We start from the raw sequence: 13,211 nt of genomic DNA, 5'->3' as shown, positions 1-13,211 counted from the left end.
TACCATGATGCTATACACCGACGATCACGAGCTTAGGTCGAGCCGTTTAGATTTGTGCCGCAATTCTGCATTTCAGCCCTATACCTTAAGTTAAGGAGAGAATGTTCCCCCTTCTTTTACACCTCTTGACCTTTGACCTTTGACCACCAGCTTCGACAGCCCAACTCGTTTTGACGATCCCCCCCCCCCCCCGACGTCCCGAATATCGTGACCGTACGTCAAGCGGTTAAGATTTGTGCCCAACTGTTGACGGACCGATTCTACAAGCTGCATCTGACTATGTCAAAATTCAAATTCAAATTCAAATAAAGTTTATTGCACAGATAATCGTGGATCATACAGGCAAATATGCTACAAACTACGATAAAACAAATTCCTAGGCTAATAAAAACATCATAATACAGATATACATCATATGTCAGATGAGCTAATAAGAAGAAGGAATAAGAATACGAAATAAAGAAGAAGGAATAAGAAATAAGAAGAAGAAATAAGAATAAGAAATAAGAAGAAGGAATAAGAATAAGAAATAAGAAGAAGGAATAAGAATATAACTATAAGAATAAGAAATAAGAAGGAATAAGAATATAAGAAAGAATAAGAAGAATACAAATAAATTCCCCGCACATTCCAAAGAGAGAATCAGTGCCTTGTGTCGTGAAATACAAGAGAGGGACCCCAAGTCCAAGATTGAAGATACAAGATTGAAGATCTATACAACTTACAACTACAAGATACAATCAGTGACCAAGTGAGGGCCTCTCTACTAATACTACTGAGTTCTTGAGACAGTGGTCGCAGTGACACTTACCCTCTATACTTGGCATTGCACCCATTTACTTTCGCAACTGCAGATTTCAATATAAGAGTATATAACAACAAAAATAGATTGAAATTTGGTTTTGTTATGGGATTTCCGATTAACAGGATATGACATCATCTGTTCTAAGTTTTGTGTTTGTGGCGCCATCTTTTGGCAGAGTTAGTTACGCTTAGCATGAGTATTTTTGAATTGCTGAAGCCAACCAATGCAATAAATAATGCAAAAATAATATATACGAATCATAATATATGTTCTAAATTTATTGCTAAACTTACTGATTATAAGCTATGCATCAAAGTGAGTTGAGTGACAGCTGAAAAGTTCTAACAGGAAGCGACCTTGTGCACATTGCCACCAAACTTCAACACAATATGGCGTTTTTGGTGGGAGTTTTGGCATTATTAGCAGTACGGCTATTCCTCGCTGATTTGGAATAGCTGGTGGATGGAGTTTGTCTACTAGTGTGTTAAAGTCATTATAGGAACATCCGTTAAAATGGCAGATTGCAAGCAAAGTGTTCATGAGTTTATTCAGAGCACGTACAGTCCAATGGTCGCAGTGCTTTGCAGCAACGATGCTGAGTCAGTGTGTCAGAAGAATAACCTTTGCTTTATTGAGCTTGTTCAGCCGTTCTGTCGATTGACATCAGAAGGTATCCCCCGCTGTTGTTCAGTGAAATCTATTAACAATTCCCGTGAAGATAAGCATTGCTATTAGCACTAATAATTTGTTATAATCGTCACTTAAAGTTGAGTTAAAGGAATAATACTTAATAGGTCCATTGACAGATTATGCAATGTTGACGAATGCTAGAGTAACTGGCACCTTGTGTAGTTAATAAGTACGTAACATTATAGCCTAATGCGTATTAGTTTGTCCAATATCACTGCTGGTTACATTACAAGCAAGACTTGAAATCGGTTGTTGATATTCATTTACGTGCCGTAAATGTCATCCAGGAGTCAAGCGATAAGTTGCCGATGACGTAAACATTTGTGCGGCCCATATGTTTTGGACCGGGACGCCAGATGAAATGGAGGTGTCAGCGGTGTAACCACGGCCACGGACTAAACAAAGTTCCTTATCACGAGCGTCCGTGTTTACGAAATCACTGATGATAGCATTGCGTACGGCCGAGCATGCGTGCGAAAATGTCCGGTGCACTATAAATCTGTATCACACCCAGCGGTTTGAAACTGCATGGAAACTGTAAACAACTTAGTCAACTGATTTCTTGGACTGCGGATTTTCAATTAGACATTTCTTAGTAACCAGCAGTGATATTGGACAAACTAATACGTGTTTGGCTATAAGGTAATGTACTTATTAACTACACAAGGTGCCAGTTACTCTAGCATTCGTCAACATTGCATAATCAATGGCCCTATTATTCCTTTAATAATACTGACTCACTCACTCAGTGGCTGTGACTGACAATATAACTGAATAAGCCAACTTGAGTCCCTGTCAGTGTGATCGCCGCTGATTGATATATTAGTGGTACTGCCAGGTAGCTAGTGTTATTCATGCATCATGAAGTTATAGCAGCTGGCATTTATATCACGTTTTATGGATTAATTTTTCATGTATTAATATTAAAGACTTATCACTGCATAAATCCATACTATTACTATTAGTATTACTACTATTAGTATTACTAAGTAAATGAATCCATTTGGTGATGTTTCCAGTTCACATTCGAGATCCCAGCAACTTATCGCATGCAATACACAACCTGAAAGTGATTATGAAGGAGTTTGACTCATTGCCGCCACAGCCACTACTTGCTAAAAAGATGCTGAGTGAAGTAGTTAGCAGTTGTCAACCTACACCTGGTGACACAAGTGCTGTGATGACAGGCGAATACAATCTTCACATTGCTAGTGAGTAATCCCAAAATATGCTGAGGAAAGTCTAGCCGTTTCACCTCATGTATTGATTCATATGATGTAGAATCTGCAAGCAAAGTTTTCCACAGTACACCTCTATGATATATAATTCAATATTCTTGTAGAATGATGTATACTGGTATCTCGTGGGAAGTTACAGCAATACCAGTTGGTAATAATACAGCCACACTTTTCATTTGTTAAAATACCTAAAAAATCGATGTATACGCACTGAGTGATAAGTTAAAATATCAAGCTTGTTATGATCACCTGTCCACATTTATTATTTTCAATATATCTTGTTTGTATACATATTTATTGCAGCTTCAACGCCGTGGTATGAACAGTACAGGGAAGATTTTCTACAGGTTCTACCACCTGCTGAGCATGAGTTCTTGAGGCATTATGTTGCATGTATCCTTTCTGTGAAATTGCATTTAAGTTTCCCATGAAATGAAATTTGCATCATACACGTTTACAGCATCAAGAGATTTTAAGCGACGGATCTCGTTCTGATAATGCAATCAACTACTCATTAATGTAGTAGTCTGTAGTAGAACCATGCGGTCTAGTGGTCAGGAATGCTATTCGAGTATTACACTGAATATGTGCTGCTATGTGAGTGAGATATCGATAAAAAGGTTTATGACATTGATCAATGAAATTTGTTGGCAACTGGATCTAAAGTTGTAGTTTTTATGCATTTTTACCTTAATGAGCTGTCAGGTATTTTTGTCGTGTCCACCAACCATGCAGAGCCATTGGACATATTTCATAAGTTAAATCAGCAGCAACACCAACAGCAGCACCAGACCCCGAAGAAACTGCCCAAGTGGTTCTCCCCAAATATATTCAAGTATTATGTTCTTCTACACGATGTCACAGATGGAGAGGAGTCGAAGTACGTGCGCTGTCATAACCTTATTCAATACTTTCATTGTGATGAGGTTTTCAGGTGAAAAGGTCAAGGCTTTGGAATATAATGTGATGGGACATGGTGCTTATTAAATTCCACTATTAAAGTATTGTGTAAAAAGTAGTAGAGCTTCTCTACTAAGTAACGTTTAGAAATCGTGCTTTCAAAATATTCATGCTGATTGAGGTTTAGTCGGATCTTTACCTATGTTACCATCAGCCTGGATTTATTGAACACGTGAAAACGTACCAAGACACATTCATGTAATACGTGTTGTTGTTTTTCTAACGGTAATATAATTCAATAACATTTATTTTGTGTCTGCGTCTGTGGTGTTCACACAGGGCTGAGGCAGTGTACCAGAGCATGAAGTCGACGTACGGTGCGCACGCGTGCCACTTGCTACAGATCAACTCTTGTGACCAGAGAACAGCCCAGTATAGCTCAGACATAATGCCTGACCCCTGGAGCCAGTTTCTAGGCAGGAAGTTTAACATTGTGGTATGTAACCCCCCCACTCCACCCACCCCCAAATCCCGCACAGTAACGAATTCCGACGGAAAGACACATCTTTTCACACATGTTACATTCCTTTCCTATTCAAATGTTGTTCTTAACTGATACGCTACTGGTGTTAACTGAGAGAAATGCAAGATGGCTACCGCTAAATTGCAAACATTAATGACATAAGCATGTAAAATGCACAGGAAAAAAACATCCAAAAACATTTAGTACGATAGAATGGTGAAATGCGAGTCATGCGAAGTCCAGTAGCCCAACAGTGATAGTGTGAAACAATGATAATCGAAACAATGATATAAGAGTTCTTTCACCATAACGAAACAAGAGTGCAAAAAAACTACGATAATCAGAGTTATTTCATAGCACCAAAACATTAAATTATGAAGTAGCAGTAATCTGAGCAAGGATACAGCTGTAAGCAAACCTGCTGAATGTATCCATCGTTAGGTCCGAACGTTGATTAATGCGTGCGGGGCAGCTGGTGATTTTCCGTCACATGCCAATGTCACATTGCGCTGCAGGATTCCTCCCCGGACGACGAGGCACCGTCACTTCCGGAGCCTCCCGCTCAGTGCTTGCCGCTGGAGCTCACGACCGACGGTCAGGCAACGTTTCCCAACTCCGTCATGGAGGCGAGTTTGTCTCCCAGCCAATCAGACGGCGTGCTCATTAGCGAGAGCAGCTTCGTCGAGAATGCGTCCGAAGCGACAGAAGGATCGGGTGAGTGCAGCGCTGCGTTATCGCTCTGAAAGAAAAAAAATCCCAGAAATTCCAGTCGACGTCAAATAGCCCCCCAGAAAACTCAAGATTACTAGAAGAATTACTAGCGCCACTAATTGGTGATAGCATGTGTTATTAATTAGTATTTATTGTTACTTTTGTTTTATTACACAAGCTATTAAAGGAAAAGAAATAGCATAATAGTTCAGGCTAACCATATTTATTTAAATTATTTAAAAAAAAGTTATCACAAAAAATTTATTTAAATAATAACAGATCTTGAAATCGAAACCTTAGATCCCCTAAATGAAGTTTAAAAATGAGCACCAAGTTAAAAAATAAAAATGCAGACATTTATTCTGTAATGGGGACATAGAAATCAGTGGCAGGTAACACCTGTATACCCCATTCAGACTATGAATTTTATATGGAATTAAACTAGCACGCGCAAGGCCCGCGCCAAATTTTGCAGTGTGTACACGCTATCCCGCTCCAAATACGCGCTGGCCCGCTCCAATTTGGCCCCGCAAATGATGGAGGGCCAGGCCTGGGATAACTTAGCCCGGGATAAGATAGCCCGCTTGTGTGTCTGTCTGTACGCAACAAGCAGGCCAGACCCGGTGCTAAATCACAATACGCATGCGCATAGCCTTATTTAGGTCACGTAATTCTACGCTCGCTGTACCTCGCTGTCTGCGGGGTGACGTGACGAGCTAAACAGAGAACTGATGACTCATTTAATGTAGGATCAAATACGCTACAATTTGGCGGGCGTCAGGCCCGGGCCTGGCGCGCGCTAGTTTAATACCATATAAAATTTTGCAGTCTGTACGGGGTGGGGTCTATTAGTGTCATGGCAGGATTTTTAGTATATGATGATGGGAATCAGGTCAAGGCATATATTATATTGTTGATAAATCATCTCTTAGATACTATTGTGCATATTATCTCAGAATCCTCATTGTCATCCACCAACCCAGTGGAGGAGATAGTAGACCATCCATTATTGCCTGACAATGAGGAGCCACCTGGTGGTGACCTTCACAAAAAGCATGCACCATTGCAGAACCATGTCAATAATGACCCACTGTTTGAAGACCCTCTTGGTAATGAGTATACACTGCATCGTGTTTTTTTAGACTAGAATGCATTTATCTAAACCTATTCCTTAATTCATCGTTGAATGTACAGACTTGGTTTAGTAGCCATTAATTAATTATTATCATTAATATGTGTATCAGGGGGTCAAACTCAACATATTTAAACTCTTCTAGAACAAGCAGATTAGCTGCTAGAAAATCTTAAGGATACTCTCAACCTTTTGCACGGGTATTGCTCTAATGAAGATTAAACGTTTATTGACGAGTGAATCGAATCAATCACTTGTTTTATTTATAGAGGAGATATATCTTTATGCTCAAGGCCAAAAATTTCATGAAATTTCCAGCACCAAATTATGTTACCACAAAAATTTTGAATTTTTATGTAAAAATGGTATTTTGGATATTTCTCAATTACCAGAAAGAGTGAGGATACAAAATTTTCGCCACATGTTAAGCACAATATGTACCAAAATAGTGCATCAGGATTCTTCTTTAAGTTTCATATTTACCGAGAAAAATTGTAAAAAAATGCCTAAAATTCAAGTCGCACGTTTGAATTTATAATCTTTGCGAATAAAGAGACATAACTCATAAAATACGGCACTTAATAACAATCCCTGACGCTCTTTTTTACAGCAATATGTTACCATTAAAACGAGTGTAAAATTAAATTATTCCGAGTTGTAATCACAGAGAAATATCCATTTATACATCGACTACTAAATCAGAAATTGGAACGGAGAAATCAGCGTTTTTCTGACGTCAGCCGCGGCTCACTACACATGTACGAGGGCAAGCAAAACGCTCTGACAGTTCACATGTACCGTTATATGGAGAAATGAGCATGTACGAAGGTGGCACATAGTGTTAGCCATCAAATAAAGTTGAAAATGAAAAATCGGTAAAAATTTTCCTAAAACCTTGAGAGTATCCTTAAGTAAATACATAGTTTTCCAATAGGAAAGTTGAAAATGGAAACCATTTTTATGATCTATTTACTCACTATTTTACTGGTACCACCTGTAATTGTTCCAAAGGTACCCTCTAATGTGAGCAAGTTTGTGAACCTTTGACTATAAATAGATGTCATGTAGCTTTTTAATAACTTTACTTGGAAAACAAAATTGCTACGGGCAAAGGCGGTTTAGGCTGTTTCTCTTCTGAAAGAAAAGAAGTAGTTCTTCCTTAATAAAAAACCATGTATATGAAAGCAGAGTTTTTTGCATCTAGAAAAGCATATGTTGATTCACTGTCACAGCCACGCTACACACGAGCATAGAGAAGAGGAAACACATGCCACACGGCATCTGTCTGACCTTGAGTGACCACGATAGACTACGGATCTTCGTGCACGAGTTTTGCGTTCGTGGTCTGCTGCCTTATGTGGAGAGACAGATACGAACACTTAATGACCAGGTACGATTCGGTGTCAACTATACGTGCAATAGTGACAGTTTTAATGCAGATGTTACTTCACTTCTGCTCAGTAGTGAATGAAAAGGCATTTGAAGCAAAAGTAAACTATATTTTAAGAGAAGTTATATATTTTTTGTCCCACACTCACCATTGTGAGATCTCAGGATCATGAATCATATATCATCGAGTGTGCTGCAATGTTAGCATGCTCATCCTTATATTTAATTTGTTAATTAACATTTTAATATATTTATTATTATTTATTATTAATATTTCTTAATATTTTATTTTTTATTTTTTATAACATCCTTTGTGTTCATCTTTCGTTATCTGTAGGCATTGCTTGTTCGTTTTATCAGTCGTTCTCGCTCATTTTATAGTTGATGTCCCGAAAAGGAATTCACCGTTCGCTCTTCAGTGCCACCAAGAAGTGGTTTGGGGGTAGCAAGCCAGTCACGCAAGGCTTGAACCTTCAAAACACATTACTGTCGTAAGTGTTTCCTTCAGTAGTTGTATAATAGATGAATATTATCGTGAAGCTTTTATGTAACATAAGCACAAACCTTTTGCTGTTCTGTAGTCAGGCATTGCTTGTATCAGTGCAAGTTTTATAGTTACTTGTCATCAGGCACTGTTCCCGGCAGAACAAACTATGTACACGTTCATCACACAATGTTCCTATTACCGCAAACTATGTACTTAACCAACTCATATTGTTCCTCTCAGCACAAATCATGTAGTTGTCCATTCGTTTATATTGTTTCCATGAGTGTGAACATTGTGCTCATTAATTAGATATTGTTCCTATCAGTGTTAACCTTTTACATTTACTTGTAGCTATGGATCGGAATCGCCGGAATTGCAGGTCAGGCGGTTGGCAGACCTCTGCTTCATGTTCCAAATGTATGAGCTCGCATATCAGTCCTACCATACAGCCAAACGAGATTTTAGCACGGACCACGCGTGGCCACACTTTGCCGGCTCGCTGGTGAGTTTGAGCGCGAGAATGCAATTGTGATTCAGGGTTTGTTTGCACTGCATCATTTTTAGCTCATCTGACATAGTCAGATGCAGCTTGTAGAATCGCATGATTGTCCGTCCGTCTGGTCCGTCAACATGTTGAGGCACAAATCTTAACCGCTCGACGTACGGTCACGATATTTGGCACATCGGGGGGATTGTCAAAATGAGTTGGGATGTCGAAGCTGGGGGGTCAAAGGTCAAAGGTCAAGAGGTGTAAAATAAGGGGGAACATTCACTCCTTAACTTAAGTATAGGAGGAAATGCAGAATTGCGGCACAAATCTAAACGGCTCGACCTAGGCTCGTGATAGTCGGTGTATAGCATCATGGTAGGAAAAGCCATCATGATGCCGAAATTGTGAGAGTCACGGTCAAAAGGTCAATGGGCACAGGGCAGATATTTTAGATATTTTCTGAGGACATGGTCTGACGGAGCGATTGAAAAACTTTTTTGTTTCAGCGGTGACCTAGCATTTTTATGGTTTTATTGAAGGACCATGAATGTACCGTCTGCTGACATGCGAAAGAGAAGTGTCGGATAACCTTTTGACCCTCAAGAGGAGGGTTAAACATGGATTTTTTAGGGCCTACTGTTAGAAAGAATTTAACTGCCGGGTTTGCTAGTGAATCTATACATGCCTGGATGTATGAGGCTACAATGTCACAGTGAAATTTCAAAAGCTATTATGGTTTGAAGAAGGTTTATGCTTCTTAAATCGTATATATTCTATGGCATTCTGTACTGTCAGTATGTTACATGTAACGTATGCCACTGCCAGTGCAGGCATTGTGGTGGTGGTACTGTGTAGTTCTTGCCTGCGTTAATTTTCGGTTACCAGGTGCCAGCTTCTTTTGCAGCCTGTAGCTTTGCAATAGGTAAATGGATGAGTGCTTACTATTCTGTCTTGCAAATGTTCGTTGCTATCATGACGTACGATGGAGCCTTCCATCTTTAATCTGAAGACACTTAAACGTACGACGCCCATACCGTCGTGGTCAAACTTTCATAACGATCCAACGTAACATTCCTTTGGAGAAGGTTCTGATGACCATCCCTGTGCATTTCCACTGTTTCGGGTGTTATGTGAACACATTTGGGACTAACAGGGTTTACTAGAATCCCACCACTCCACCACAGAGTCACCGCAGTAGACGTTAGATGAGCGCTGTCGCTCCGCGGCACTTGTTTAATTATTGTAAAAGTATGTTTGCTATCAGGATGTTGGATTTTTTTTTTGCATGCATGTTGAGTATGTGGGTGCATGTGTTTCTCTTTCCATAGTCTTGTGCACCTGTTTGAGTGTTTCGTAGTCTTATTAGTGAAAATCTGTTAGTTGTCTGTGCCTAATTAATTGTGTTTGTTCGCAGGAGATGGCAGCACTCTCTGTGTTCATGCAGGGTGTAAATTCCCAGAGACAGTATCCAAACCACTACATGGAGACTGCAATTTCCACATACCTGTCTACCTGCAAGTAGGTATATTGAAATGTAACTTGTGGAAATGTGTTTTTGTGTTAGCTCTCAACAGATATCTGATCCTCCTAATACATGTGGTTTTACCACTGATTATCGGAAGGGTCTTTGTGTTTAGTCAACTAGGATCATCATAGCATAGAAAATGCTGGTAGCATTGTGGCAACCATGTAAAAATAGCATAGATAATATATATACAATCAAACCTCGGTTATCCGAGCATCAATTATCCGAATTTCGGATTATCCGAACAAAATCTCAAGGTCCCGTGAATATTTAATAAGCCACTAGAGTGACTAGACCATCAGTTATCCGAACAATCAGTTAGCAGAACAAAATACTCCCTGCCCGTCTTGTTCGGATAATCAAGGTTTAATCTGTGTTAAATCTGGTTAACTTCGTCTGTTGATAATATGTTACATAGCTTAGGCCTCTAATTATGTGCTATTTCTGCAGATTACCAGAGTATGCAACAAGAGCGACGATGTTTTCTACAGAAGTGTTAAAATACACTAGTAACTACAGCGACGCTGCAATTAATTTGATAAAGATGACAAGTGAGGTAACTACCCTTGTTTCCCATGATAGCTATTGATCACAACTCATGGATGACATCAACAGCTACTATTAGATAATAAACATAAGTACCAAACGTCCCCAGAGTTCATGAACATCTAACTTATGAATCTGAATATGAACAATAAATGCTTTATTGTTTACGTTAACATTCATTAGTGCCACCTAACAACCACAACACGCCCACATAACAACGTAACCACAACTGAGTTTCTTGTAATGTATACTCGACTTCCAAAAAACTGAATTATTAATGTAATTCTGGAACCAAATGTGTTTGTAATCCATTGGGGACTCCCTGTATGTTAATACTTACTATTAAATTATTCCATTTTAATTTATTAAATAATTACTCGTTGCATTGAAGTGGTTTAGTAGGAGCCGTGGCCTTATAGTTAGCACTTGGAACTTTGGTTCTAATGGCCTGGGATGCGAGGGGACTCGCAGGAATAATGAATGATTAGAGTTGTATGCGGTTACATCTCTAGGATTCGGACCTGCGCAGTGGCTTGTTGCTAGAGCAGGCCGCCTACTGCTTCATCCACATGCCGAAGCCCATGGTGAGAAAATATGCATTCCACATGATACTAGCCGGTCACAGGTTCAGCAAAGTTGGTCAGGTATGTTGTTTGTGTTTAATCTGAATAGAAGTCGGTTTACTCCTGCTAGAGAAATGGGAAAACATTCTGTGGTATCTTAATAATAAGTTTTTTGTTTTCCCTCGTCCTATGAATTAAAAAGAATTCAGTGGTATCCTAATAATTAACATTGCCCCCTATTCTTACAAAATAACGAGTAAATTTCGTATGGCATAAAAATAAATAATTTCACCTCTCCATCAAAGAAAATGAGTTAAATGTCATTTTTCACCCTTTCCTGTCAAAAAACAGATTCAACTTGGTATCGTGAAAAGCGCGTTGTTTTCACGCTTGTTCCTAAACAATGCGGATAAACAGCACCACGATCGTTACAGCGAAAGCACGCGCTACGGAGCTACTGCCAGGCACTGCAGGTCTACAGAGGGCGCCACTGGAGCCTGGCGGAGGACCATATCAACTTCACGATCGGGCGGCAGTCGTTCAACCTGAAGCAGCTGGAGAATGCTACGAACGCCTTCAAGCACCTGCTCACCAACGACAGCCAGCAGACGGCCTCGCAACAGAACGCCTTCGTACGCGAGTACCTCTTCGTGTACAAGGTTCGTGGATGATGACGGCCGTCTGCCGGTGCCAGTCTAGGCGCGTGGTCAGCCTGGAGAGTTTATTCCAGATTTTCTGATCTCGAAAAAGGGGGGTGGGGGTTGTGCTCTTGGTTTGTGAGTAGTTTCGAGATCAATGAGCAAGCAAGAAAGTAATGAGAGGAAAGTAGAAATGTCGAGACCATCGTTTCACACTTAGAGTGCAATTCTAGCCATGCATTTATTGAAAGTTTACGTCGAATAATTCACGCTGAGCTGAGTACTTCAAAAATTATTTGAAAAGCATGGAATAAAGCTGTAGTGTTAGTTTGGACCTTCATATGTTATTTCACCGGCTCATTGTTAGGGTAGTTGTTGTTAGTAGCCAGTATTCATTAGCACAGCATATAACCTCTGAGAATATATTACATGGTTGGAATGGTTTTCGACTTGCAGCAACTGCTTGCACAGACGGAGCAAGAAGGATGCATTATGCTCGCACAACTTCCTCTTCCTGTCATAGATGGCACCACTATCAAACTGATAACTGCAATGCATCCTACAGCTGGCCAAAGTAAGTCTGCTCGAATATTGCATGAATAGTCAGTCCTTAACCATGAATAGTCCTTAAATATCAACACTATTTTAAATTTGTGACACATGAAGGTTATAAAAGTAATCAGTCATGATTGTCATTTTTTAATTTATAAATGTAATAAATCTTAAAGACAATTTCATCTTGTGTCTATGCTATTCCTATATGTTGTACCACATAAGTTTATAATTAAACATGGATGTCTTCCAGTTGACTCAATTGCAAATGAAGCAACCTAGTATTTCATGATTTTCACTTATAGCTTGGTAGCTAGTACTTTAGGTGTCAGTCTGCAGACATTCAAGCCCGTACTGGGCCGATCTTGCACCACTGGTGGGACGGGCGTCACCACGTCAGTTGACATATATTTCAGCTTAGTAGTTCGCTGTCCAGCTTTCTCCAACCCACTTGCCTTACATACAAATATTAGCCAGGAGGGGTCGTGATCGCCACGCACGACGTTGCTAAGGGGAGGAGGAGCGGCAGTGCTGGGCATCCACATACAATTGCGAGATAACCGTCGCGAGTTTGCGCTTTGCAGCCGACGGAGACGAGGCGGCGGTGGGGGCGGGCGAGCCGATCAGCGCGGACGTCGCGGTGTGGGAGCGGCTGGAGCAGATTGTCTGCACGCAGCTGGACGTGGACGCTGGCGGCGGCGGCAGCCTGCAGCGCGCGGCCGCCTTCCGCCCCACTATCCAGTGCTTCACGCAGCACACGAACAACACACACCACCCGCTGACCGTCGTCGATGGTACGTGTCCCCACGCGACGTGACTGATTGTCGAGCCGCTGTCACCTGCTTAATACGTTCAACGCTGCCTTGTTAACAATGGATCTATCGCCCTGTGCTGGAATTTGCTTATCACTGATTTATTTTATTTTCGCTTATTTTGGTGTCAGTATGAAGGGAAAATATAGGTTAAATATTTAATTCTAAGACTGGGGTGACTGTATACTCAGCCTTTTTATATATGCACAG

General features: G+C 40.4%; 2 protein-coding genes across 2 annotated transcripts in view; one reads left to right on the top strand and one right to left on the bottom strand.

Annotated features, from left to right (window-relative positions):
- LOC106816095 (charged multivesicular body protein 1a-like) overlaps window positions 1–945 on the bottom strand; it is a 6,543-nt gene extending 5,598 nt beyond the window's left edge. The window contains exon 1 of the mRNA XM_014820653.1: window positions 812–945. Coding sequence (XP_014676139.1) covers window positions 812–836 — 25 coding nt within the window. The 5' untranslated portion in view covers window positions 837–945. The remainder of the gene's footprint in view (window positions 1–811) is intronic.
- A 238-nt stretch (window positions 946–1,183) lies between these two features.
- LOC106815913 (trafficking protein particle complex subunit 8-like) overlaps window positions 1,184–13,211 on the top strand; it is a 33,929-nt gene continuing 21,901 nt past the window's right edge. Inside the window, exons 1-16 of the mRNA XM_014820445.1 lie at window positions 1,184–1,475; window positions 2,515–2,706; window positions 3,037–3,126; window positions 3,439–3,613; window positions 3,973–4,129; window positions 4,672–4,870; window positions 5,824–5,976; window positions 7,232–7,389; window positions 7,770–7,879; window positions 8,227–8,377; window positions 9,780–9,883; window positions 10,341–10,446; window positions 10,949–11,080; window positions 11,434–11,658; window positions 12,094–12,211; window positions 12,774–12,997. Coding sequence (XP_014675931.1) covers window positions 1,319–1,475; window positions 2,515–2,706; window positions 3,037–3,126; window positions 3,439–3,613; window positions 3,973–4,129; window positions 4,672–4,870; window positions 5,824–5,976; window positions 7,232–7,389; window positions 7,770–7,879; window positions 8,227–8,377; window positions 9,780–9,883; window positions 10,341–10,446; window positions 10,949–11,080; window positions 11,434–11,658; window positions 12,094–12,211; window positions 12,774–12,997 — 2,451 coding nt within the window. The 5' untranslated portion in view covers window positions 1,184–1,318. The remainder of the gene's footprint in view (window positions 1,476–2,514; window positions 2,707–3,036; window positions 3,127–3,438; window positions 3,614–3,972; window positions 4,130–4,671; window positions 4,871–5,823; window positions 5,977–7,231; window positions 7,390–7,769; window positions 7,880–8,226; window positions 8,378–9,779; window positions 9,884–10,340; window positions 10,447–10,948; window positions 11,081–11,433; window positions 11,659–12,093; window positions 12,212–12,773; window positions 12,998–13,211) is intronic.

This window comes from Priapulus caudatus, unplaced genomic scaffold (assembly GCF_000485595.1).
Source record: "Priapulus caudatus unplaced genomic scaffold, Priapulus_caudatus-5.0.1 Scaffold30, whole genome shotgun sequence".
Taxonomy (NCBI): Eukaryota; Metazoa; Priapulida; class Priapulimorpha; order Priapulimorphida; family Priapulidae; genus Priapulus; species Priapulus caudatus.
The sequence above is the reverse complement of the archived record's forward strand: the minus strand, read 5'-3'. Positions and strand labels throughout refer to the sequence as shown.